Source organism: Mus caroli, unplaced genomic scaffold, assembly GCF_978045245.1.
Source record: "Mus caroli unplaced genomic scaffold, Mus_caroli_1 scaffold_14, whole genome shotgun sequence".
Taxonomy (NCBI): Eukaryota; Metazoa; Chordata; class Mammalia; order Rodentia; family Muridae; genus Mus; species Mus caroli.
Window position 1 is genome coordinate 29,355,644 of NW_028227269.1, and position 22,694 is coordinate 29,378,337.

Sequence of the window (22,694 nt, forward strand, 5' to 3'; positions counted from 1 at the left end):
GTATACTTTGGCTATATGCTAGGTTGTATCACGGACACAGCTAACTGAGGGGGGAACAGCCTGGCCTTTTTACACATTCTTAGATACCCGCCAAGCCCCAATACTCAACACAGGTGTAAATGAAGCTGACCAGAAATAAACAGCTATAATTAAAACATGGCAACTTCTAATCTAAAGCAATTACTTCTCCCTTTTACCTAAGAATCTGAGTACATACCAAGACGACCACACTGCTATGTTTGCAAAGACACTCCTCCTGTCTCTTTCCCACAAAGCCCTTCCTTTTTTATAGATAGTAAACTCAGTGACTAGGATCGCTCCTACAAGCTCCTTGCATATATCTCTATTCTCATACTTGATGAGAACCCTTCACTTGGACAACTGCTGGTTTTGTGTAGCTATATAACTAGGAGATTATAAAATTGTTTTACTATTTCTAAATTACAAACTTCCCAGAGAGGAGGGGGCACGCTTGAGACTTAAATCAACCATCACCCAACCTAAAATTGACATTTTAGATTAAAAAATACAGCCTTAACTTCCATTAATGACACATTAGCACATACAGCACCAACTCTCCTGTTAATTGCAAACTGGGAACAACAAAAAACCAAAAACCATAAAGGTACTGCAAATTAAACACCAACTTAGACTTGAGGCATAAGACAAAGGAACAATTTCAGCTGCAAAGTTAAAAACAGTTAAGAGTTGAGCCAATTTAACTGATTTTTAAAAATTGTAGACAGCCAGGCATGGTGGCGCGTGCTTTTAATCCCTGCACTTGGGAGGCAGAGAAAGGCGGATTTCTGAGTTTGAGGCCAGCCTGGTCTACAGAGTGAGTTCCAGGACAGCCAGGGTTATATAGAGAAACCCTGTCTCGAAAATTCCACCCCCCCCCCAAAAAAAATTGTAGAGAGAAGTAATTAAAGATTAGAAACAAGTAAAATCTTTGAACTACAATCGTGCAACAATATTAAAGCCTCTGAATGTCACTGATCTTTCATGTCTTTACAGATAATTAAATGTTTAGCCTGTACTTCACATAACAATACTCAGAGTCAATATTATTCCCACTTGGCTTAAAACTGTATCCTTTAAGTTGCAGTCAAGTGAATAACTTTTCTTTGTATATTTTTAAGTAGTTATCAATTTAGGAGGTACTCAATAAATCTGAAATGAAAAACTTAGATGTAACAAAGTACTAGTGTTTAGTTCATTGCCTTCGTTGAGATACTCAAGTCATTTTAACATTTAGACATTCAATAACATCAATAAATATAAACTGTAGCACTCTTAAAAAATGGCCATTTACTAAGATTAAAAACATAAAAAGATAAATAGACCATTTACTAAGCCAAGGAAATCCACATGGAAACTACACACACGAGCGCTTCCCTTCCCCCTCCTGAAGCACAGCTGGCTAAAGCACAGGTTAGTAGTCATCTGTACACACACGAGCGCTTCCCTTCCCCCTCCTGAAGCACAGCTGGCTAAAGCACAGGTTAGTAGTTATCTGTAAAGGAAATCAAAGGGCAGTGACCACACCAACACCTTAGAACTGTTGGACAGTGTGAACATTCAGTGCTGCAGACGTGACAATTCAAAATAAAAGGTAATCAGAGGTAGTGAGAATTAGAACAATCTTAATATACACTCAGAATAACCAGTAAATAAATATTTAAGACATGTTTATTTTGGTATCTTCATTCCCTGGTATAATCATGAGTCTCCATTTAATACTTCTGTAGACAAAAATCTTCATTTAGGTAACATGTATTTCTACCTCTTAAACTGCCAGGAATTTGGAAGTTAAATAAATGAGAGACAATCAGTTTTATTTACATAAGCTGTTTGTACATATTTGAATCTTGTTCTAGTCACTGACTCGTTTCCAATATGAAAACCAAATTTAAAGTAACTTTGCCAGTTTTCTTCAAGTTGTTCACACATATTCTCCAGCTCCTTCCTTGTCAACAGATTCACCTCCACTAAATTAGAGGTAAAATCTATTAGTGCTAATTCAGTGAAGTTGAATCTCGTAGACAGTATGAAAACAGGTCAAAAACTTTCCAGGATTCTTCTATATGTAGTTTTCTGTTTGCATTAATGCCCTGGAACAAGATACGTGACATATAGGTACATGGTTATCCCATTCTGTTCAAACCTACTAAAGACCTTCCACAAGTTTCATAATTTCATCCTGCAAATCCTTGGAACTGGAAGATTATCCTGTTCAAAAATGTAATGTTGACAAAAGCTTCCAGATTTTAAGAAAAACAATCTTCTAATTAAAAGTTGATTGGTTTTCCAAAAGCTGCAGCCAAGTTTGCTTCTCTAAAAGCCTCTGATAAGGTCTGCAAGGGAAAACAATTCACAATTAAACCTGGGTAGTTACAGATCAAAAGAACACGGGGGTAGCCATTAAGCCTGTGTGTATTGGTAATAATTACCGGATGCGCATGGCAGACTCGAGCTATATCTTCACAGGAAGCACCATATTCCAATGCCAGGGCCGCCTCATTCACCATTTCTCCAGCACCCTTGAAATGAAAAATTGTTTTTAAGGCAAAAGTAACTCCATGCTATGATTTAAAAAAAAAAAAAATCTGGCTTTTAGGCTTTCACAGTTTTTGTCTAAACCTCTATTATCACAACAGTTGAAGAAATCAGAAAAGTTTCCCAGTCAAGAAAACCCTAGGAGGGCTGGTGAGATGGCTCAGTGGGTAAGAGCACCCGACTGCTCCTCTGAAGTTCCGAAGTTCAAATCCCAGCAACCACATGGTGGCTCACAACCATCCCTAACAAGATCTGACTCCCTCTTCAGGTGTGTCTGAAGACAGCTACAGTGTACTTACATATAATAAATAAATAAATCTTAAAAAAAAAAAACAAAAAAACAAACAAAAAAAAAACCGTAGGAAAAAGTCTAACAAGAGAAAGTCTGACAGGAGAAAAGTCTGACAGGACAAAGTCTGACAGAAGAGAAGCTTGAGCTCTGAAGCCACTTTGCTATTTTTATGTGTGTATGCTTGTCTGAAAAACAGCACCTCTCCCACAATGCTGCCAAAGTAAATATGAACAGTAAGTTTTAAAGTCATAACAAGTGTCCCAGGAAGAACTGTTAACTTTACTGTTGTACCACACAGCAGGGAAATAGACTTCAGACTCAGTGATGTCTAAGTCTTTCCTCAGGAGGTGACAAAAGTCTGGAAGCAGAGTGGTTACACCAAGGGCACACTATGCACGTGTCCATGCCCCAAACTGCCTATCAAGCCTGGCCTACTAAGAAAAGGAGAGTGGGGCAGGAGAGATGGCACTGGCTGCTCTCGTAGAGGACCCAGGTTTGGCTCCCAGCAACCACATAGTAGCTCACAACTCTAGTCTCAGTGGATCCAAAGCTCTTTCCCAGCCTCTGTGGGCACTTTATGCACGTTGTGCACAAACATGAATGTAGGCAAACACCCATACACATAAAATAAAAATTTAAAAAGTTAATGAGCGAGGAAGAGCAGAAAGATGAGGTGAGAAAGGCAGGGAGGGCAGAGCACAGTGACAGCAGAGTCAGCAGGCTTCATCCCACCAGTCTGAGGTGTCAAACATCACTCGTGCACTAGTGGTGAACAGGCAGTATGCAAGTAGGTGATATGGCAGGCAAGACTGTGCAGGTGCTGCTGTGGTACCTTGCTAAGAGCAATGCACAAAACTCTCACTCACATTAGCAACAGCAGAATAGAGACAACAAGTGTACCAAATTCCATCTATGAAATGATTCCCAGAGACCTTACTGGGGCTCCTCCGACTGCGATACTTACTGGTCCTAGAATATGTGCTCCCAGAACTCTATCTGTTGACTTATGTCCAAGAATCTTCACCATGCCATCTGTGTCAGCATTTGTTTTAGCTCTGCTGTTTGCAGCAAAGGGGAATTTTCCAATTTTGAACTCAATACCCTGGGGAGAACATAAATGAGAGCATATATTAAGCATTCTATAAGTTTGTTCGCATTAGTGAAACCATCTCCCAAATGTTAAGAAAGAAAACCCCTGCAAGTAACTGTTCAGGGCACACAGAATAAAATTTAGTGTAGGAAGAAATGTAAGCAAATATAAATGCCATTTGGCTGTATTCCAAAGCCAAGTATACATAAGCTCTAATGTTCTACAGAGTTATTAAAGGCAAAGATAATGCTTTCTAGTCACTGGTGCCATTAGTTTAAGTCCCATGATGGAGTAAAACTGCCCATCCTTAGGATTACCTCTTCTTTCAACTGTTCTTCTGATTTGCCAACCCAAGCAACCTCGGGGTGTGTGTAAATCACTGATGGCACACAATTATAATCAATGTGCACAGCACCGCCTGCCATCCCTTCAACACAGATGATGCCTTCATCTTCTGCTTTGTGAGCCAACATTGGACCAGCAACCACATCTCCAATAGCATAGATACTACCAGGAAAAAGAAACTCACGTCAAAGGAAATTTAGTTATACCACAGAAGCACAGTCTAACTAGTAAATCACCAAAAGGTACAGTCAATCCAATCAGCTCTTTAGACACCAGAGCTAAATATCTAATCTTTGAGCCATAAAAATTCAATTACTTATATTTAATTTACACAGTCTTATTTTCAAAACAGTATCTAAAATAAATTTATAATTATTGAAAATGCCCAACACTCTCAAGCCTGAGAGAGATATGAGGATCACTAGAGTCTAGTTCAAGACTAGCCTAGACCACAGAGCAAAATTTCATCTCTAAATAAGATAGTTGAATAGCAAATAAAACATTTTCAACTAAGATATTAGTAACTAGAAAGGATTAATACAGTCTTTACTACTATCACTTTTACAACCTTGATCAAATTACTAGGGAAGAAATGCTAGGTATTTCTTTACAATATACCTGCCTCATCATGGGTCTGTTTTTATCTTTAGAGAGAGCCAAAAATATCATGCACATAACATTTTTAAAAAGAAAACATAGGTAATTATTCAACTTACTTTGGAATTTTAGTTTGAAATCTGTTATTGACTGGAATTCTACCTTTGGGATCTAGTTCAATTCCAAGTTCTTCTAGCCCCAAATTCTGAGTAAAGGGCCGCCGACCAATGCAAACCAAGAGTACATCACAAGTGATAACTTCAGCTTTACCGCCAGAAGCAGCTTCGACACTGAATAACAAACAGTGTTAACTGTAAACACATACCTGCATCAACAGCTGAAAGGAGCCATGACATTTCTAGTGTCTTTATTTCATTATACACACAAGTCATGCAAATTCTTAAAAGTTTATTCTTAAAATCTCATAAAACCAGGCAGTGTAACACAGAGGTAAGAACATAGTCTCATGGCTGAAGATGGAGCTTAGTGGTAGAAAACTTGCTTAGCATGCATGACATCTTTAGGGTTTTGTCCCCAGGACCTCAAAATAAACCAAAGATCTCAGAAAGATTCCATGTTCAAGCCTCTTACCAACTGTCTGATTGTGAAGTTACTTTGTTAAATTAGGTAAATATTTAATGAGTATCAGATACATGTTATTAATTTAAGTAAACCATCACCAAACTCCCCATGTTCTAACAATGCTAAATGAAAATTTCTAAACACAAGGGACTTTAAATTTTATGAATACATATATATAATGAAAATTATCACAAAGAAACTATCTGATTAAATTTTTTTTGCATCAACTAATTCATAAATTTTAACTGGCTAATTTGATGGGCAATACTGTGTACTACGAAGCGTTAAGATAATTCTGAGTTATAAAAAGTTTACACGACATTTACTAATCTGACGAGTACTTTTTGAGATAAGCAAGGATGATTTGCCAAAAACAAATGTATCATACTTACGACACATCAATTTTTCCATCTGACTTCTTGGTGGCACCAGTAACTTTTGTATTCAGTTTAAACTTAAATCCTTGCCTCTGAAGTATACGTTGAAAATTTTTTGATATCTCCATGTCAATTCCAATTCCACCCACATGACCCAAAAATTCAACTGCTGTCACATCTGCACCAAGTCTTTGCCAAACTGAACCCTAAAATTAATTTTTAAGAAAAGTAAATCACCTAAGTTTCTATAGCAACATTTACTAATGATCTCAAATATTGTAATATTTAGGGGAAGTTCTAGGGCTTAAAAGGAAACCCGTTTAGGATTATCTATTAGTTATCTATTCCACATTTACTTACTATAAGCCAGATCCATTGTGAATCATTAGGCATTTGTTACTAAACAATAAAATCTGGTGTCCCTGGGAACTTTACAATATGGTAGAGGAAGTCAACTGCCAATACATAAATTTCATGCTGGAGGATCATAAAGAGCTATAAGGAGGAGGAGAAAACAGATCCAGGGCCAGCTTAGATAGCATGACTGCACAAGGCTTCCTTCCGTCTATGTAACATTTACATGGGAGAGTGAAGGAAACCAACTATAGCACTGACTGAGAGAAGAGAGTCTAAGGCAGAGAAGAAGCACACAGGTCCTAAGATTAAAGAAGTATGATGTTAATCTTGCCCTGGCTTCAGCTGTAAAGCCAGGACCTGCCCTGAACCTGGATTAATGAATCTCTCAGCCTTCATCACAGCATCCTCTTTGTACAGTAGATGGTGACTAACACAGAAATACTGTACAGAAAAAACGAGAGGCTATGGTGCACCCAACTGTAAACGTATAGCACATCCCTTCCCCCAAGGCTCAACAATCATTGCAGAAATTAGGACAGGAAGATTGTAAGAGCCATCAAACATTCATAGCAAAACAGTATTTGCTGGCATGGCAGGGCACTGCAGACAAGGAACTCCTATCATGGTGGCTGTGCCTGCATGTATAAGACCTGTACAAGATTAAGACCACCATCATCTTCTCATGGACAGGGAGGGGCTGATAAAATCCCACCCCTAGATGAGAAGGTGCTGCAGAGGTTACGTTTTCTACAGGAATCCATGCTCCAAGAGATGGCCTTTGCCCATGCACACAGCACTAAAGGGACTCAGTGAGTTTAGAGGGAATACACGAAGGTGACAGGGCAAGTGGTGGGAGGGACAGAGGAAAATCTGGAGTGGAGAGAATGGAGGGTGGATGTTATGAAAATATAAGCGTGTAAGAAAGTCTCAATTAAAAAAAAGAAATCTGGGGCTGGAAAAATGGCTCAGCGGGTAAGAGTGCTGACTGCTCTTCCAGAGGTCCTAAGTTCAATTCCCAGCAACCACATGGTGGCTCACAACCATCTGTAATGGGATCTGATGCCCTCTTCTGGTGTGTCTGAGGATAATTACAATGTACTCACATACATAAAATAAATAAATAAATCTTTAAAAAAAAAAAGAAATCTGAATAAGCCATTAAAAAAAAGATAAAGCAGACGGTAGATGTAAATCCTGCACGAGACGGGAAAGAAAAGAAGGTGACTGGGTGTGTGTGCGTGTGTGTGTATGTGGGTGTGCATGTGCACATGCGCGTGTGCTCACAAGAAGGCTTTCTGACATAAATATAAGCATGTGTGTGCAAGAAAATGCACCTGAGAATGTGTGATACCCAGGTATAAACAGAGCATGTTCAACTATAAATCAAAAGGAAAATAAACAGAAACTCGGGTGGCAGAGGCAGGAAATCTGTTCAAGGCCAGACTAATCTACATAGCAAGTTCTAGGCCAGTCAGGGCTATAGGAGACCTTCTCTCAAAAAATAAGGGAGAGAATAGCAGGTAGAAAGCAGACCAAGTTTAAAGAAAGAAAAGAAACAAACACCACAGAACTGAGTCACTGAGAAGGCAGAAAAACACGTTATGAAGTACAAAGAAGAGGTGAAGATGTCACTCTTAGGGAAGACGTTACTCCCAGTAGCAGAAGAACAACAACAGGAGAACTGTGAGACAAAGTGCTTTCAAATCTGGAGCATGAGCACAAGGTGAGGAGTCCTGTCCAGCCCACGCTTTTTCCTGCCCGTTACTCAGGAAGTCATGTAAGGGTAGGAGAGACAGCGTGCCAGTAAGGTAGAGCACAAGAGAGGAAGTAAGCGGCCATGGCAGAGACTAGTACTCAGCTAGGGAAACAAAGGCTCTTCAGCCAGGCTGACACCAATCCAAAGGGTCTACTTTCCTGCAGGCGCAGATATCACCCTGGGGATCGCAGAGGAAGACTATTTTTCATATGTCAAGGGTTATCAGATAAAAAAGAGAGACCAGTTTCAATGCTCAGAAATGATGAGAAAACAAAGATGCAGACTATAAAACAAAGGGCATACTAAAGACTAATGATTTACCTAAATAAGTTATGTTAAAAGAAAAGGTGTGTCTGTTATTACTGGCAGTTTTAAGCAAAACTCAACGACTGACCTGATATGTTATACCAAAACAACAACAACCGCAACAAAACAAATAGAAGTAGGTTTTTTGTTTTGTTTTAAGACTCATTTTTATTTTACATAAATGGGTGATTGCCTGAATGGATGTCTGGGTACCACGTATATGCCCGGTGTCCTCAGAAGCAAGAAGAGGGCACAGATTCTCTAGAACTGGAGCAATAGATAGTTGAAAGTCACCATCTGGGTGCTGGGAACTGAACCAAGCTCTTCTGCAAGAGGTACTCTTGTGCTCTTAAGCACTGAGCCATCTCTCCCTTTTGAGATGACTGCCTAAAACCTTCCCAATCTTGTCCTTTTGAGTATGTGCTAAATAAATGTGATAAAATAGTATGTGCTGCTAACCATTAAGCTATCCCTCTAGCCTCCAAGAAGAGGTTCTAAGTCCCTTTCAATCACAGAGCAGCAAGAAAAGGAAAATCCAGGGGTCTGGAGAATTGACAAATGGGACCTCATAAAATTGCAAAGCTTCTGTAAGGCAAAAGACACCGTCAATAAGACAAAAAGGCCACCAACAGATTAGGAAAGGATCTTTACCAATCCTAAATCAGATATGGGACTAATATCCAATATATATAAAGAACTCAAGAAGATGAAATCCAGAAAATCAAATAACCCTACTAGAAAATGGGGTACATCAAAGGGCGTGGTGGCGCGCGCCTTTAATCCCAGCACTCAGGAGGCAGAGGCAGGCGGATTTCTGAGTTTGAGGCCAGCCTGGTCTACAAAGTGAGTTCCAGGACAGCCAGAGCTATACAGAGAAACCCTGTCTCAAAAAAACCAAAACAAAACAAAAATGGGGTACAGAGCTAAACAAAGAATTCTCACTGGAGGAATACTGAATGGCAGAGAAGCACCTGAAAAAATGTTCAACAACCTTAATCATCATGGAAATGCAAATCAAAACAACCCTGAGATTCCACCTCACACCAGTCAGAATGGCTAAGATCAAAAATACAGGTGAAAGCAGATGCTGGAGAGGATGTGGAGAAAGAGGAACACTCCTTCATTGTTGGTGGGATTGCAAGCTTGTACAACCACTCTGGAAATCAGTCTGGCGGTTCCTCAGAAAATTGGACATAGTACTACCAGAAGATTCAGCAATACCTCTTGTGGACATATACCCAGAAGATGTTCCAACTTGTAATAAGGACACATGCTCCACTATGTTCATAGCAGCCTTATTAATAAAAACCAGAAGCTGGAAAGAACCCAGATGTCCCTCAACAGAGGAATGGATACAGAAAATGTGGTACATTTACACAATGGAGTACTACTCAGCAATTAAAAACAATGAATTCATGAAATTCTTGGGCAAATGGATGGATCTGGAGGATATCATCCTGAGTGAGGTAACCCAATCACAAAAGAACACACATGATATGCACTCACTGATAAGGGGATATTAGCCCAGAAACTTAAAATACCCAAGATACAAGTGGAAAACACAAGAAAATCAAGAAGAAGGAAGACCAATGTGTGGATACTTCACTCCTTCTTAGAATGAGGAACAAAATATCCATGGAAGGAGTTATAGAGGCAAAGTTTGGAGCTGAGACAGAAGGAACAACCATCCAGAGACTGCCCCACCTGGGGATCCATTCCATATACAACCACCAAACCCAGACACTATTGCATATGCCAGCAAGATTTTGCTGACAAGACCCTGACATAGCTCTCTCTTGTGAGGCTATGCCAGTGCCTGGAAAATATAGAAGTGGATGCTCACAGTCATCTATTGGATAGAACACAGGGCCCCTAATGAAGGAGCTAGAGAAAGTACCCAAGGAGCTAAAGGGGTCTGCAACCCTATAGGTGGAACAACAGTATGAACTAACCAGTACCCCCAGAGCTGTGTCTCTAGCTGCATATGTAGCAGAGGATGGCCTAGTCGGCCATCACTGGGAGGAGAGGCCCTTGGTCTTGCGAAGATTATATGCCCCAGTACAGGGGAATGCCAGGGTTAGGAAGTGGGAGTGGGTGGGTTGTAGAGCAGGGTGGGGGGGAAGAAATAGGGGGCTTTGGGGATAGCATTTGAAATGTAAATGACGAAAATATCTAATAAAAAATTGCCTTAAAAAAGAAAAGGGAAGTCCTCCTTACCAGTTCCACACCAATCACTCCTGCCCCAATAACAACCAGCTTCTCGGGAACTTTTTTTAAGGATAAAGCTCCTGTAGACGACACTATAGTATCTTCATCGATCTATAAAGAGAGCAAAGCAACAATCACAATCACTTCTGAAAACCTAGTATGACATTATCTTGATGTCATCCAATAAAACTTTACATCATTTGTTTGCTTTGATGCTATCTATAGATATATCACAACTTCTTTAGCATTCAAAATGCTACTCTGAAATGTTATCACTTGACAGAGACAGTCTTACTATGTAGTCCTGGCTGCTAACCCTGCTAACCACTGACCCCATAACAATCTTCCTTTCCTGCCTCTGCCTCCCAAATGCTGGGATCACAGACACTCACCACCATGCCTGCTTACCTTTATGCTGAACTCAAATATATTATAAAGTGTTCTACATCTTATCATAATTACTACAAAATAATGAGAACTAACTCTGCAATGCTAAATGGTTGCCAAATTAGTGTTTCAGTCAGCATTGATAAACAGCATAAACTTATAAAAACCTGTTAGGTTGTAAGAGATGAATCAGAAAGCATAAATACCGTGATTCCAGGAAAAGGAGTAACTTCTGAGCCCGTAGCTACAAGGATGTTTTTGGTATCAATAACCTGAGTGCTGCCATCAGCTTTTGTAGCTGTAACTTGATTCTTGCCAGTTATCTTTCCAAATCCATTGACGTGAACAACCTTTATAAAGTAATATTTACAAATTCACAATGTTTCAATGTTTTTCTGATAGGAGTAACAGGAACAATACTCTAGGTAATACAGAACATAAAATTCCTTAAAAATATACAATACATGTAGCAGCAAAAAACACTATCTCAGAGATAGGTGTTTAAGGGTAGTGTAATTTTGGATTTTCTTTTGGTTTTTATTCTTTATAGGGTTTGGATTATAATAAATGTATTACATTAATTTTTCAATGTTTTAGTACTATTATAAATTAAATCAATATCCCACAGCAGGTCAAGATCATAAAACATGGCTATTAGCACAAAGCAATTATTTTATGTATATGTAAAATAAAACAGATCTGAGCACTGGACACCAACCTTATTTTGTTTGAATAAGTGAGCAATTCCCCCTGTTAATGCTTTTACTGCAGAATGCTTCTGCTCCATCATCTTCTCTAAATTCAAGCGAACTTCTGGTACTGTAATTTGTTAAATAAATCTTTTCATTATTTAAACTCTGGAAGCAATATGTGATAGTTCCCAAGATCTGAAAATATTCATCTTAATGTTGATAAAACTTTGTAAAAGATAGCATTAACTTCTAAAACTTAATGACTGTCATGACTACACCCAGCAAAGCCACATCAGGTCAAAATAACAGACCCTGTCAAGCACTGTTAAATGTGCATCTGTGCCAAAAATGCAGCCCAAAGCAGAAACATCCTATTTCACTGTGCACATCCTACAAATACTTTATGATGGTTATTAGTCTGGAAGATAGATAAAGTAAAAATGACAAAGTAGAACATCACCTGAAATTATAAATAAAAACAAAGGTTAAAACTTCATGAAACAAAAACAAGTATATATTTGAATATTCCAAAATATAAAAAAGCGTAATGAATTTAATCAACTAGGTTTTAAATTCATTTAACTCAGAACATTAAAGCAACAATGTAATTCAACTCAACAGAACTGCAGAGGTAAAGACATAGCAATCAGTCCATGAAGTCAACACATAGACAGACTCTTAGACATTTCTGACTGACAAAGGCCACCAAGCTAACAGGAAAAGCTTGCCTATCTATATTGCATGTTTCCTGACACTCCTATGTCTTCTAACATCAGGGTACTTTCACAGAGTGTGACATACCTGCTGTAACATACACACAGCATCTATACACTGAATGGACTGCCTACACAGCCTCTTTCAGAAACCTACTTCTGTGCAAAGGCATAGAAGCTGTGATGGTAGTCTGAACTAAACATTCTATGTAAATCTCTCCAAATTTCAAGATTTTTTTTATCTCAGTTATCCTTCAATAACTATCTGTTCACACACATCAGTATTTACCATAAAGGTCAAATACATATGGTACTAACTATAAAAGGTATACTTACTTTCAATTCCCCTAGATGCAAAATCTTTTCCATGGGCCATATGGTAATAATGAGAATTATTTAATAAAGCCTAAAAAAAGTAAGGCAAATTTACCAAATATGCATAAACAGGCTCTGTAACAAGAAAGCATGTACAAAATTACATTTCTATTTAAAATAGTACATACTACCATACAAATTCATCTTTCCTTCTCACACAATTAACCTAAGATAAATAATACTGACTAAAACGTCATAGACAAACAAGAATAAAAAACAAAACAAAGCTGCTATATTCTTTAAAAGTAAAACAATAAGAACACATTTCAAGGTGGCAGGTTAAAAGGGACCTGTTTTCACAGGCAAGAATTTTAAGAACAAAATTTTACTAATTATCTTTTCAGTAGCAATGGAAAGCTAAAGAGAAAACAAAAACAAAACCAGAACAAAAAAGTCTGGGACAGGAAGAACTTCCAGAATATATGACATTCAAGAGGGTGTCAGCAATAGAAGATTTACACAGAAAAAAAGTCGCATAAACATCTTCAGATTCCTTATAAGAACGGTATTAGACCACCAAGTTGGTCTCCATACATCTCTGCAGTCAGCAGCTAATAAAAAGCAATCTCTACAGCGTGCGAAACAAATGCTTACCTTTGAAGGAATACAACCAACGTTCAAGCATGTTCCACCTAGTGTCTCATTTTTCTCAATGCAGACTGTCTAAAATCAAAGAGAACATTATTTAATAACAGGTAACATGCATGTTTTATTTCACTAAGATTCCAAATATATGTCTTAATTGGTCTGTAAAGTAAGTTACTCAATCTGTGTTTCTTCAGACTCAAAGTACCCTCTGAGGGCCAATCCTGCAGATCCAAAGCTGCAGGAGCTCCATGACACAGGGCAACAACAGGATATCTGAGAGGAGTCTCAGTGAAAAGTCAGTATTGATGGTGTAGAAGCCAGAGGCTTAGAAGCAGACCGCTGATTCACTGCAACAAACATCTGCCAAGTAAAGCTGTGTGGACAGAAGGGTGGACTGTGGGACACTGGCACACAAGTAAAGCTGTGTGGACAGAAGGGTGGACTGTGGGACACTGGCACACAAGTAAAGATGTACAGACAGAAGGGTAGACTGTGGAACACTGGCACACAAGTAAAGATGTACAGACAGAAGGGTGGACTGTGGAACACTGGCACACAAGTAAAGATGTACAGACAGAAGGGTGGACTGTGGGACACTGGCACACAAGTAAAGCTGTGTGGACACAAGGTGGACTGTGGGACACTGGCACACTACATCTTCCACAGATGGTTTTTTTTATTCTTTTTTCAATTTCTTGGGGGGAGGGGGTTGCAAGGGCAGAAGAGGGAATGGAGAGATGAGTGGGATTGGGGTACATGATGTAAAATTCATTTAGAATCAATAAAAAGTTTTTGTTTTTTTTTTAAAAAAGAACCCTTTGAATTTTATCATCTGAATAATAGAAACTAGGCTAATTCTAGAGTGAGTTATTCTAAAAAGATTTTTGTCCAACATTACCACATTGTTTTACTGTTAACACTGTTATCTCAAATACATTTACAAACCCAAATGAAGTATTTCAGAAGAAAAATAGCTGGCTTTTCTATACCATGAGACTTCTACACTCAATAAAGCCCATCAGTATCAGGTTTACAAACAATCAATAGTTAAAAAGAATAATGTCCTGAACTTGAGAGGTGGCTCAGTTGGTTAAGAGAAGTAGCCACTCTTCTAAGGGACCTGGGTTCAATTCCCAGCATCCACACAGCAGTTCACAACTGTCTGTAACTCCAGTCCCAAAGGATCAGATGCCATCTTCTAGCCTCATGTGGGCACCACATGCGTACAGGGCACAAACATACATGAATGCATATAAAACATCCAAAGATAAAGATGTTTTTTTAAAAATATTTTAAAAATTATTTTCCATGTGTTTACCTGCAAAGTATTTTGTGACTAAAACCAGCTTGGTCCATAATAAAACAAAGCAACCTCTACTTCGGGTCTATCTTACCTTAAAGCCTAACTGGGCAGATTTGATGGCAGCAACATATCCTCCAGGGCCAGAACCTATCACTGTCACGTCAGCCTCAACTGTAACAAGAACAGATTGATATAAAATGGTAAATTACTAGCATTTACCAAAACACTCCAACTAATCAGCATGTTCAATATGCCATTATTTTGTTCCAAGATATCTGGTGTACTCTGATGCATCTAAAAATGGCACAACATTTGAGATCTCACTTTTATCTTGTAGTCATTATAAGATATGTAAATACAACTAAGTCCTAGGTTATGAACCCTATCTATATCCAGCTGCTACTTACTGGTTATTGTAGGCCAGATGACATAACTCCCCTTTAACATGAGGAGGGCAAGGATGACATAAGAGGTTCAGATATAAACTGACTAGCCTCAACTATCTAGTTATTGACTCTACCTCTGGTATTCTTCTATTTAATACAATCACATTCTTTAGTTTCAACCTTCATATATTAAAATCACAAAAAAAGCAAAGCTTTCAACCATTAATGAGGTGACCTTAGGTGAGTAATTTGACCTGCTTCATTTTAACCCCTCATCTGCAAATTAACCACACACACACACACACACACACATACACACACCCCTTCCTTTATAGTGATAATACAGAATGTTGAGGGCTGAAAATGGTTTAAACTGTCACTAGCCTTAATCTCCAAGTTATTTTGCAAATGTCTCCCATAAATATGATATACTCACTCTTATTCCAAAGTGCTCATCATCTGAAATCTTAAATTGAAACAATTCACTTTCTGAACATAATCTCAAAAATGTTTAGTCTTTAAGAACAAAAGAAGGATTTAAACAATTCTATTTAATAACTATAGAACCTTAGTTGTATATGATATAAGTTCAAATAATAACTATACCACTCAAATTCTTTTTTTTTAAAGATTTATTTATTTATTTTATGTATATGAGTACTGTAGCTGCCTTCAGACACACCAGAAGAGGGCATTGGATCCCATTACAGATGGTTGTGAGCCACCGTGTGGTTGCTGGGAATTGAACTCAGGACGCCTGGAAAAGCAGCAGTCAGTGCTCTTAACTGCTGAGCTATCTCTCCAGCTCCCACAACTCAAATTCTTAAGTAAAAAAAAAAAATTTCAGTTATTTGAGCACCAATACAACATATGAATAATAGTGATGATGTCTATAGTCCAAAGTTGTTAATGACCACAGAAAATACATGTCAAGAACCTAAGGTGCTGGGTACATACTAAGCACTCAGTAAATGTGGCTTTCTTTCTTAGATCTGCCTCCCACATTCTCTTAGGCCAGACTTTAGAGAATGAGCATCTAGCCTCAGTCCCATTCTGACAGCAGCCTATATTACTACCCCTTGTGCCAGATCTGACAAGCAGCTCAGATCTAAATTTCTCAGTCTTCATTAATCCCCCTGTCTGTTACTCAAACAACTCCACCTTGCTAGGTATAGCACCTACATCTTTTCAGTATTTCTCTAATCTCATCTCCCACCCCATTCTGTACATCCATTAATACCAAGCTTCAGTAGTCACTTACATGCATAGAATTAGCTAGCCTACATATACACACTGTTTCATTATCTAGAACTACATACTGACAGCATGCATTTCACAGTCCAAACACTAAGCTCTTGGAACATATAGTCACAATAATTACCCTGCCTCTTATAATCTGATTAGAGAAAAATAAAAAATTACCATAAAGTCCAACCAGTAACCACAATATTTAAAATAAACTTAACCCTATGATGGCTCTGCTTAAAACACCTTACTGACTCCAAACTTCCTATCTGAGAAATCAACTCTCAAACTTCGATGTGTCAGCACTATGACTTTTTTAGTAGTTTAGATAGACTCTGCTTCTTTCTATATTACAACAGTCACCCATTTCCATATATCCCTCTTCAGACAATGTCTGGGTTTCTTTTCTTGTTGATGTGACAAAACACAGTAACTTAAAAAAGAGTTTATTTGGGATCGATCACAGTTCAAGATACTTTAAATCCATCATGACAGGGGACACCAGGAGCTTGAAGAAGCTGGGGACATCACATCCATAAACAGCGATCTCAGCTCACTTTCTCTAGTCCCTGCCCACGTAGTAGTCCCCTCCACAGTTAAAATGAATTTTCCCAATCAAGTAATGTAATTAAGTATCTTCAAAGGCTAATCTAACCTCATGGGTAAGTCCCCAGACTTTTCTCCTAGGTGATGCCAGATGCAGGCAAGTTGACAATTAACAACAGTCATTACATATATAAACAAAAAATCCTCAAGAAAGAATTATGTAACCATTCCCTATGCACATACAGAGTTCATAGATCCCTATCCTTAGCCACTGGACTGTTTACCATGATTACAAGTATCTGTTAGATATCTGTCTTCCTCAGGAGGACTGTGAAATACAGAGAAGCTTAATTGTGTCTGTTTAGATCACTGTTAATAACTTAGCACAAAGATTAAATACTTATTGAGATACTGAATATAATAAAACAGTGAATGAAAATATGATGTAACTGCAACGAATCTGTGCCTGCTACAAGTGAACTACACGTCCTTATCAACAGGAACAGGACCTCACACAGCCTGATGAAGTTGCTTTATAAGAATAGTCAAACATCTCTTAGGCGTTGAAACAGACATCCTATACAAGATTTGATTTCCTCAAGCTGGTCAACCACTGGTCAATACACTTCTACGAAATCAGAATAAAAACAGTGGGCCAAGTGTCAAAAGGATTCTCCTACTTCTCTAAGAACTTCTCTATTCACAACACAGGAAGGCTAACAGAGAAGTGTGGCCAAAGCAGGACAGACACGAGAACTTAAGACTGTCTGGAACAAAACTAGGCCCTGCATGTGTCAGAGAAGAGTACTGGCGTTTTAGCTGGTACTACTCTGTCTGGTGACCATGCTGAACATTCTGTGATACAGTAACTGAAACACACAGGACTGCAGTTTTCTTTTATTCAGTAAGCATGCAGTGAGGACCAACTGTGCCATCTTAGGTACTAAAGAAAAATCAGTCTTTGCCCCAGTAAAGCTTCTATTTTTGAGAGGAAAATCTATTAAGTAAATAATTCAGCTTCATGTAAGTGTATAAAATTACTATTTCATCTATCCTAAAATATACTAATTTTATACTTATAATTTGACAATGTCAAGAGACACCCCCCCCCCAGCCCCTTGATTAAAGGTTACTGTCTCTTAGTTTGTTTTTTTGTTGCTGTGATCAACATCATGACTAAAAGCAACTTAGGGAAGCCAAGACAGGAAGGAACCTAAAGGCAGGAACTTAAGCAGAAGGCCTAGAAAAATGCTGCTTACTGGCTTGCTCAGCTTGCTTTCTTTTATAGCCAAGGCCTACCTGCTACAGTGGATTGGACCCTTCCACTACACACATGCCCACAGGCCAATCTGATGGGAAGAATTTCTCAAATCAAAGTCCCTTTTCCCTGGCAACTCTAGTTTGTGTCAAGTAGACAAGAACTAACCAGCATGGACTCACTCCATAAAATCTAAGTGCCTGTGCAAGGACTAAAATAGGAGGCTCTGATTACACCATAACATTCTGTTACATGATATCCAAGGCTATCCTCTCATCTCCATACCTGCACTGTGGCATGCACACATCCTAACACAGATCAAAATTAAAGAATACTTTTTTTTTTTTTTGGTTTTTCGAGACAGGGTTTCTCTGTGTAGCCCTGGCTGTCCCAGAACTCACTTTGTAGACCAGGCTGGCCTCGAACTCAGAAATCCACCTGCCTCTGCCTCCCACGTGCTGGGATTAAAGGCGTGCACCACCACTGTCCGGCAATAAAAATACTCTTAAATACAAATTTTAATGGGCTCAGTAAATGTATCACTTCAATACTTTTTGTAAGTCAAACACCTTACCAAAAACCCATTTATCCCATTCCAAGTGCTTATAAAAAAACCAAAACACCTATTTTTTATAGAAAATTCAAAACTTCAAGAAAGCATTAAGAAGGAAATTATACACCCCACAGCTCCCTTCTCTGTATATAATGGTAGTCTTAAAGAATTTCATTCAAGAATTCAAAAATCATCATCACAGCTCTGAAAGAACCAACACAATCTGACCCAATAGACAAAATTAATTCTTAAAAGCTGTAATACATAAAAATGCTCAACTTAAAACCCACCTGCAGTTCTCCATCACCAGTGGAGTAAAATCCACACTGTCTGCCTAGAAAGACTTCCGTGCTGGGATCCCTCGACCTCTCTGATCTTATTCCTTGGGTTTTGCACAGCCATCTAGTCGTCTTGCTTTTCCTGGAGGTTCCCGAATTAAGATCCATCTGAGGCCTTTCTCACTGAGGCAGCTTTTCATCGCCTCACTCCCTCCACCTCCTCGGAAGGCTTTCCTGACGTCCTCTCCCAGACTCCTAGTAACCTGCTTTAGTTTCAGTCTCTTCTCCAAACACTTAGAACACTTATGGACTGTTCACCTTAAGAACCAACCGGCTTGGCCATGTTTACCTCTCGTAGCATACAGGGTGTACAGACAACAGTAAACAAGCACACAGATTAACTCTAACACTACAAGTCACTCTAACATTCACTTTCCTCAGCTAGTCGGATTGAAAACTGCTGTTATCAGGTACTTACTTGGTTGGTCTGCATAAGTTCTTAAAGGAACTGAAGAAACTCCTTGTAGGCCATGAGATATTCGATTGAAATGGCCTTTCTAGAATAGAAAAAAAAAAAGACAAAAGAAATTTTCCTGTTAAGTAAAATATAATTTTTAAAACCGGTTGGCAAAATAGCCCGCTGGCTAAAGGCTCCTGCCACCAAGGGTGACTTCCCAAGTTTAATCCGTGGGAACTATATGGTGGCAGAGACCTGACTCCCAGAAGCTGTCTTCTGGCATCCTTTCATGTACTCTATGTTGCCACGCTCATGCCCACAGGCATGCGCACAAGTAATACATGTAATTTAAAAGGTCGACAACTGTATCAAGCACTAATATTAATGGACTTTCTGTGCTGCAAACAAGTATCCTACCAATTTCACTTTTTTGTCCATAATATTAAACTTTCACAATCTTACCTTGCCAGGTCTGCTTTATTATCATGAACATTCAATGAACCATTTCATATTAAATCTAATAAAAATATATTCAATGGCTTACAGTTTTATTAAAACTTCAGAAAGCATTGTTAATTTCATTGCCAAGGATCAGTTTAGTATTCTAATTAAAATCCCGAAACTCTGAATTCAGGCATTTAAGTATTTCAATGACATTCATTTCATCTGCTTCCTAACAAATCTACTTAACAGTCTGTAATCACTTATAAGATCTATAAAGATGTTCTTAAGCCACCAACTGGACTAGGAAAATGTACCAACAACGCAGTGGCCTCACATTCTGGAAGTCCCACAAATTGCATCATAATCTCACTCTCTCTAAGCAGTGTGACTACCATTTCCTAAGACCAGGGCCACATAAAGAAAGCACACTTCCAGCTCCTATCACAGCGAGTAAGCAATGGACAGCAGCGACAATATACTCTGATGCAGCAAGGTTTTTTACTTGAAGACAACTTCTGCACCTGAGATCAAGACATGCCAACCAAAGAGGAGCAAAGAACTGTCTGTACTGAGAGACACAGCTCACCTTCTCCCTAAAACAGTGACATTTTGCGTGTTACATTAACTTTTAAGGACACGGACGGCTCAGCTGTGAAGAGTCTCATTTCTGTATTGTCCCTAAAGTTGTCATGCTACCCTGCCACTAGGCCTCATACATTCAATTTGGCCGCAGTCAATTGGCAGGTGAAATGGGAAAGTTGTTTGGACGACATACCGCTGCAATTAAAACTATAAGCCCCAGGGCCTGACTGATGGCAGAGTGCACTAGTTTAGAGACGTGAATGAAAACAGATCCTTGGAGGAGGAACTCGCGGGACGGTGTGTTGGAGCTGACCATGTCTGGGCCAGTCGGGCCTCAAGGTTACTTCCCTGCCGTAGGTGCGTAGGCCACCCCCCGGGGCATTAGGATGAGGCGAAAGGTAGGAAGGGGCAGGCCGCGCGTGGCAAGGGTCATTTACTCGTCCCCGAACCTGGGTGAAGGCCCAGGCCCCTCGACCCGAGTCCGGATCGTGTGGGGCTGCGGGCAGTCATTCCGCAGCAGGGCCCTCCCTAGCCCGGGCTCGCGCTGCCCGCTGCCTCGGGAGGCCGCACTGAACCGGCATAGAGGCGGGGCCGCGGCGGTTCCCGACGGCAGGCCGCGTCCGGGCCCACAAACTGGCGTCTAAGTGCTCGTGGTCCAGCATCCTCCCCGCGCAGGCCGCCCTCACCTTGGCCAAGGAGCGGTACACACGGCTCCAACTCTGCATCGTCCCTCGGTCCCGTCCCTCCAACCAGGGGTTTTCACCTCCGCTGAACGCCTGGTAAGACTTATCCAAGGTCTCCCCACCCTGCGCCTGCGCAACATATACGTCATCGCCGAGGAGCAGCGCGATTGGCCCGAGAGGTAGAGGCTTTCCGGTCGCTTCGTCGTGCGCTGTCGTGAAGGGCGCCGCGCTTTGTGGCAGCTGGGGAATTGGAGAACTGTTGCCCAAATGACTGGAGTACAGTTGCAAATTATCCTTTAAAGACGAACTAGATAAATAAAAATATTGCTTCTTCAGTAAAGCCCACAGAAAGTAAAGTTTAAATAGGAAAGGAAGAAAAGTTTGACAACTTGACAAGCTCATGGTTGTGCTAGACATTCGTGGGCAGTAGGCTTTATCTAGCTTTACAAAAGCCGTATGAAGTGTTTGCATTTTCTGGATGGAGCCCTGAGAGGTTAAACAAAGAAAGCAAAGGAGAGATAACTGCAGCCCTTCGAACAAAGGCTTTGGTTTTAACGGCTGGTTTACAATCTCTGTTCTCAAAGGCAATGGAAAGGATAGGCTTGAACCTTTCTTCACCAACATCCTGTTGTGAAAACTGCGCTAACAAGAAGTATAGAAAACAAACTCCCTTCTATTTTTGTATTTTGAAAGCACGCCTCCCTTGTAGAAGAAACTAGAAGGGTTGAGATGGTGGGTGAGGTGTTTGGTTTTCATTGAGAGTGCACCTAAAACATTGCTAACTGTTGTCTATAAGATTGAGCACAGAGCCGGGCGTGGTGGCACACGCCTTTAATCCCAGCACTCCGGAGGCAGAGGCAGGTGGATTTCTGAGTTCGAGGCCAGCCTGGTCTCTGGTCTACAACGTAGAGTTCCAGGACAGCCAGAGCTCCCTATCTCCAAAAAAACAAAAACCAAAAAAAAAAAAAAAAGATCACAGAGATTTAAGGTCTGATACTACTTTGTAATAACAGTCTCTAGTTTAAACCTTAACTCTACACTTCTCAAAAGTTTACAGCCCAGGCACTGTACTGAACTCCATTTAGAAGGAAAAAGACATGAATAAATGATTTTTTTAATGTTATGACGAAAGCTAGCTGTTACCAAATAGTAATTACCACCACAACCCCAAATTTTGTTTTCTTGAGAGAGTGTCTCATGTGCCCCAGGCTGGCTTCAAACTCAATATAGGGCTTAGAATGACCTTGAATTTATAGTCCTCCTGCCTTCATCTCCTGAGTGCTGGAATTACAGGTGCCCACCACCATGTGTTGCTGATTGCTGGGAACGAAACCCAGAGCTTCTAGTATGCCAGGCAAGCATTCTGCCACCTGAGTTACATCTTAAGCCCTTGTTTTTCCCTTTCATAAGATAAGAGATTGTTCAGCTGGACAAATAGGTATTCAGAATAGCACTGTCTTTTCCAGGTTCTGTACAGCTAAAGGTAGACGTATGATCAAATACTGGCCAATGATCTCCATTTATTGCATGTTAAATCACTTCTGATAATCTTTGATGGAATAACTCTCATTGTAGTGTATTTAAACCAATTCCAAAGTTTGATACTTTTCCAATTAAAAAGTAAACTCAATTTCACCTCTCTTGAATATGGACCAACCTTAGGCAAATGTTTCTTCTAATGAATAGAATGCAGCAAAAGTGATATTGGGTGACTCTCAGGCTAGGGACAGAAGCCCTC

General features: G+C 39.7%; 1 protein-coding gene across 1 annotated transcript; it reads right to left on the reverse strand.

Moving 5' to 3' along the window:
• Positions 1-1,559: 1,559 nt before the first annotated feature.
• On the reverse strand, positions 1,560-21,084 carry Dld (dihydrolipoamide dehydrogenase). Its single transcript, XM_021179066.3, has 14 exons — positions 20,960-21,084; positions 19,269-19,347; positions 14,616-14,695; positions 13,228-13,296; positions 12,595-12,664; positions 11,572-11,672; positions 11,060-11,203; positions 10,476-10,577; positions 5,855-6,045; positions 5,000-5,170; positions 4,256-4,445; positions 3,813-3,950; positions 2,451-2,540; positions 1,560-2,354 (listed from the first exon to the last, which is right to left on the reverse strand). Exons 1-14 carry the CDS (start codon positions 20,996-20,998, stop codon positions 2,289-2,291), a joined length of 1,530 nt encoding a protein of 509 aa, XP_021034725.1. The 5' UTR covers positions 20,999-21,084; the 3' UTR covers positions 1,560-2,288.
• Positions 21,085-22,694: the final 1,610 nt, after the last annotated feature.